General features: G+C 32.4%; 1 protein-coding gene across 1 annotated transcript; it reads right to left on the bottom strand.

Annotated features, from left to right (window-relative positions):
- Positions 1-421: 421 nt before the first annotated feature.
- On the bottom strand, positions 422-3,834 carry LOC115969140 (probable protein phosphatase 2C 2). Its single transcript, XM_031088709.1, has 5 exons — positions 2,978-3,834; positions 2,377-2,550; positions 1,450-1,620; positions 1,168-1,347; positions 422-798 (listed from the first exon to the last, which is right to left on the bottom strand). Exons 1-5 carry the CDS (start codon positions 3,749-3,751, stop codon positions 646-648), a joined length of 1,452 nt encoding a protein of 483 aa, XP_030944569.1. The 5' UTR covers positions 3,752-3,834; the 3' UTR covers positions 422-645.
- Positions 3,835-6,000: the final 2,166 nt, after the last annotated feature.

Genomic DNA, 6,000 nt, shown 5'->3' with positions numbered 1-6,000 from the left:
TGCTCTTGCTTTGTCAAAACTCACGGGCATTGCAAATGATTACCAAATGCTTAATTTGATGAAAAAGAGAGAGAGAGAAGACTCTCATATCTTCCATACGATTGTCAAACACACCATGCACATGAGCATCTGCACATATATAGGCAGCTATAAGCCTATAATAGATATGAGATGAGAAGATAAAAGAATAAGTAAACTGATTTCGAATAAATAAATGGTCATGCTAACGAGTGTCCTTAGGGCACTGGTTAAGAACTCGGTTAAAGAAAGTTTTGACATCACTTTTATGGGAAATGAAAAAAGTTGTCAAAATATTAATTGTTTTTTTTTTTTCCCATAAAAACTTTCTTTAACTGAATTCTTAACGTAGCATTTCCCATAAATAAATACGAGAATGGTACAAATTTGAACACTTCACATTTTCTCTCACAAAAAGTTTTTATTTACAACCCAACAAGACCGCTATTCCTATTTTTCATTACATTCTTTCTAATGTATCTGATATACATATACAACTGTTCTGTTGCTATATGGCCAGGTCTAGCAACCTATATTCCTACTTTCCTTCTTTGATATATGTAGATGGACATTATGCATGTTGTGTTTGTGTCTGCACCATTTGAGGCCACTTGCCATGATTAACAATTAACTGCTTGTAACAAAATTTAGAAGATCGATCACCATAACAGTTATGTCGTCCATGCTGCCTCGGCTAGAAGACATATCTACAAGCTTTTTGCAGGACATGAGCAAATTCTTCTCTCTCAAAACCACATCAACCGCCTCCTGGTCATTTACCTGATTGACACAATTCAAATGCATATATCAGAATACTCTTTTAAGGCCAAAATGCATGTAATTCACTGAGAAGCAAAGATGGACTTATTAACAAATTAATGTTCATATAAAATTGTTTTAGTTTTCTCTAATACTTATGATTTTTTTTTTTTGGGTTTAAAATTCGATAAAAGAGGCACAATTCCTGCCTCGGTTCACGTTGTTATGCTAGATAGTCATATGTTTGTCTTGTGTCCCAAATTAGGTTCTCATACAAGAACTATGAAATAGACCCCACATTTTTTTTCCTTTGATCTTATTGTAGGTTCTTGTTTTGATGTACTCTTTTCTATTAATTTTTTTTGCCAACTATACACAAAGGTGTTATACCTTATCCCACAATCCATCCGAAGCCATTATTAAGAACTGGCAATCTGAAGTTAAACGAAGCTTTTTAATCTCTGGTTCGGATATGATCCATTCTTTCAAATGCATGTCCCCGATGGCTCGAGAAACTGCAAGCAACCCCTGAGCCCTCCAAATTCCATTTTGGCAATGCACAAAACCACCCTGCAATATGTTATAAGTTATTTCAATACTCTTTGACTTAAAGATAGATAGAGAGAATAGTATTAAGTTCTACATACAAAGAAATGGAACAACTTGACTTACGGTGTTTTCAATTCGAAGACGCTCATCTTCCCTAGTAAGACGATGGTCATTTGTCAATGCTTTAGCTACTCCTTTTCTACTCAAAACTACTCTACAATCACCAACATTTGCTACATGTAACTCTCCATCCTTCAATAGCACACTAGATGTACAAGCGCCACTACTTACACCCTGCAAGTAAAAGTTCATTTTAGTATACAATATACAATGCGAAAGCTAACTAGTTTATAGAGAATTCATAAACAATCTTAATTAATGCTAGGTTGTTGTTGTTGTTAGTAAACAATATGCCTTCTATTATGTTAATGTGTGGTGTTTAAGATTTTATAAACTAAATTAGGAGAATGGATTAATTTATACTTTCAAACTAAGATATACAGATACGGACACGGGTACAGATATAAGTATGGGTACGATATGCGGGCATAGCAATTTTTGAAAAATTATAATATGATATACGGTAGATCAGATACCATTATGACACGAGTACAACACAAATACGACACTCCAAATAAAGTATCCATACATTCTAGCTATCAAATGCTCTATGTAACAATGTGTCGCCATTTAATTCTTGAGAAAAGGTTTGATCATTCCTGATATAATTAAGGGCATGCCACAAACTAGTGTGCACTTCAATACTATCACATATGCTCTAAGACTCTTTATTTTTTGAAAGGGAAGGGTGAATCTCTTCAATCATTTGAAAAAAACAAAGATGTAAGCAAATATATATTCCAATTTGGAATGTGTAATGTCGACAACCATGCATGAATCTTATGATTTATAAGACAAAGTCAAATTATTTAGTAGTTTTTTATTTTAAGAGAATTTATTTATTTTTTTTAGTTTATGAAGGCATATATAGGGTAGAAACATTCAAATGTACATGCGATTATAATATATGTGAAAGTCCATTTCAACTACCTGGCAAAGAAAATCCTTGTCTGTGACCATGTAGCCACTACGAATAGCCTGCTCTAACCGACCTTCTTCTCCTCCAACACATTCCAGAGCTTTTGTAATGTTCCTTCCTAAATTTTCTGCAACAAAATCTGTCGCAGCTTGACCTCCATGGCCATCGATCACAGCAAAAAATGCCTGGTGATAACAAATATATATATCTATGAGTGTCATTCAACTTTTTCCTTTCATTACAAAATAGCTAGGACAAGTCCAAAAAACAAACTGCCTTATAAAATAAATGAAGTTGGATATAACCAAAAAAAAAAAAAAAAAAAATTAACTCATATATTCATCAGGAAGAAATTGATGATAGCAAATTTGGAATTATTGATATGAGCATATATACACGAATTAAAATTAGAATATTTTTTACTACCCAAAAAAAAAAGTAAACACAAATTATATATTTTCTTTTGATTAATTTGTGAGACATTATAAAGATCATCATTCATAGTTTTTAAATGGGAACTTTGTGCAGGCCTTTATTAAGATCTAGTATGAACAAATACCATCAAAATCAGAGAGAGAAAATATAAGAACATATAATATATATGTTGCCTACCTGCTTGGGATCTCCAAGAATATCAACCATAACCCCATACCCATCTTCCATAACCTTTCTTCTACCTTTCTTGCTTGCCAAAACGAAATCTCTTCCTTCAACCTCAAATTCCTTATGCTCCAACTTCCTACACATTTCACCAAATTCCGACACCGCGCTATGTTCTGGCACAACCAGCATAGCCGGCCTCTTTCGCAACTTGAGAAGGCCTTGCTGATTATCCCTTCCCAACTTCACCATTCCTAAAGAATCCGAGCCTTGAATAATATCGTTCACCAAAAAACCACCACCCTTTATATTCTCTATAATGCTGCAATTTTGATCATATTCATGCATGCCCTTTTGAAGCACTTTATGATGCATTTTTTCTTGCATGATTTCCTCTTCATGCCATGCTGTATCACCCATCAAAATACCACATGTTTCATGTGCCTTTTCAACGTAAAAATTTGCTGCGTCCACTACTTCACCGCCCATACAGTCTTGCGGCGTAATAGTACTCTTATTTTCCTGGCATGTAACACAAGAAGGAGGTTTCTCTCGAGGACTTTCCTCATCATGAAGGAAAGCCTTGCCTTTTGAACTCTCGGGATTCAAATTTTCGAAGACCAAAGATGACCCTACATTGGGACCGACAAAGAGATTGCCGACCAAGGAAAGAGTAGGCGTAAAGGTTAGAGACATGAGATTAATGTACTTTTTCAGGTCTTGAAGAAAGTATAGAACAAGAAAGATAATATAGGAACCCCAATGAAATTCTTGTAAATCTTTCATATGTACGTGTAAAACTTTGTGTGCTAAAGTGATAACTTTTTTGTGTGGATGAAGAAGAGTCGGAGATGATATATATGTATTTGTCGAAGAAGTGGCTTTGTTTTCACACAATTATTTGAGGTGAAGAGGTCCTTATATGAGGGCAAAATAGATGACGATGATACGATTGACGGGTCAAAGGGAAAGACTTTATCCAAACGGTAAGACAAAGACACTGTTTTTATGAGGCAGCAATTTTGGGGTTTTGAAACTTTCAATGCCAAGGAAGTGGTCAGTGGTCACACCCACTTTTTAGTTTTTGTTCTGGAAAAAGTCCAAAATTTTTTTCATTGTAATTTGGTTTTGCTTTTTCATTAGTAAATTCACTAATTTGACTGCGAATCATTGTTGACTTGGTTATCAATCTTGCCAACTTATAAACTTACGCACAAAGGCAAAATAAATAAACAAATATATAAATAAATATAATATATAAATTGATGAATAGTCAATCATTAAAAAAAAAATAGTGCTACAACATCAATTGCATTTTTTTTATTATCACGCCTGTTTGCATGATTTTTATAATTAAATCAATTTTTTATTTAATATTCTATTTATTAATTAAGTGATTTTTTTTATAGGATTTTCAAAGAATAAAATAAAACAGTCCATATATATGAAGAAAAATACAGACAACCACATTGAATTTATAGATTTACGCATATGTAACAATTAATTAATATTACAGTTTACCAAAAACAAAATTAATTAATATTATTAACAGTTTTTAGTTTTTATTCTTTGGAAAAGAATATTAGTATATTTTAACTTGTACAAGAAAAAGTTTGTGAACACGTTAGCATTCATTCTGTGTGCAAAAGAACAAATTGTACCTTCATTATCACTGTATTTTTACATTAACAGGGAAACAATTAAACCTTTTACTCTGAATAGAATTTCTTCCAAAACACGTCACTCTTCCAAAACACGTCACTTAATTCAGTCAATATAATTAATAATAATCCATTAATTGTCGATCACTTTTTATCAGTTTGCAATGGGAGACAACGAAAGATAAAACAAATTAATTAATCTGATTATAATAGCCAAAGTGGTTGATAAGGCCTGCAATAATGTTGGTGTATGCACAGTTGAACTAGCAACAATGTGCATAGTTACACTAAGTCACTAACGTACTAATTAGGTTATATAATTAACACAAAAAACGACAAGTCTTAAATCAGTGGGTTCTAAAAGCTTCCTCTTCATTGAATGTTACTACATATTTTAATTTGTATCCATGCTTGAATATTTCATGATTGACTGTGATCAAAGGTTTTTTTTTTTTCCCTAATTGATTGTAATAAGAGAATTTGATATGGTAAAGGGTTGTGTGTGTGTGTTTTTTTTTGGGATAACAACAAGAATATAAATATACATATTAGTCTAATAAACCAAAAAGTAGAGGACAAATAATACGTATATATAATATAACTGAGTTACACAAACGTAAGATACCGATTTGAATTATCTTCGTTTTAAAGTCATGATTTAAAGTTGAATAAATGTAGGGTCTAAATTTGGAAGGTTGAAAAAAAAAAAGAGGCAATTTTTTTTTTTGTTTTTTGTTTTTGTTTGATATTAATTGTTTCGGAAAAGGTTGAATTGAAAACAGGTGATCCTATTTCGAAGCCTTGAAAAGTGTTTGGACTAATGCTAAGAATATAATCAATCCATATTGAAGCTGAGTAGGCCAAAGCCAGCCTTGTCTGGATTTGGTTCCACCTAATATGGGCTAAAGATTGGACAAAACAATTAGCCAAGGCCTGGCTTTCAGCGGGGTCCAAAATAGAGAAAAGAATCAGTGCAAGCCACACATGTTTCACATGTCTGTTAAAGCCTGCATTCGGTGGTCCAATATTCATCAAATCCAAACAAATTGTTTTCTGATTTGGAAACCACCACAATTCAGATGCATGTGACCACAGAATTGAGCATCTTTATTTATTTTTCTTTTTTTTTTTTTTTTTTTTTTTTTTTTTTTTGAGTCCTAAGTAAAGTAAATGAGTAATTGAAATATACTAAATTATACTTTTTGACACTTCAAGTAGGAATGACAATAGATGTTAGCCAGTCGTATTTGTGCAATGGCAAAAAATTGTATTGTCTTGAAGTAGGTTGACTCATCCGCAAAAATTGTAATGTCTTGAAGAACATCAAATTAAATTTATAAAAAAAAAAAAAAAAAAATTCAAATCTACTAAAAA

The sequence above is a fragment of the Quercus lobata genome, chromosome 11 (assembly GCF_001633185.2).
Source record: "Quercus lobata isolate SW786 chromosome 11, ValleyOak3.0 Primary Assembly, whole genome shotgun sequence".
Lineage (NCBI taxonomy): Eukaryota > Viridiplantae > Streptophyta > Magnoliopsida > Fagales > Fagaceae > Quercus > Quercus lobata.
This window is presented reverse-complemented; position numbering and strand designations above follow the sequence as displayed.

Bases quoted from the DNA above. Each gene is read 5' to 3' on its own strand.
- LOC115969140 (XM_031088709.1), bottom strand. From the start codon at position 3,751: ATGAAAGATTTACAAGAATTTCATTGGGGTTCCTATATTATCTTTCTT. The intron at 1,621-2,376 runs GTAGTTGAAATG...TTTTACTTGCAG, and splicing joins ACAAGGATTTTCTTTGCCAG to GGTGTAAGTAGTGGCGCTTG. The intron at 1,348-1,449 runs GTAAGTCAAGTT...AACATATTGCAG, and splicing joins GTCTTCGAATTGAAAACACC to GGTGGTTTTGTGCATTGCCA.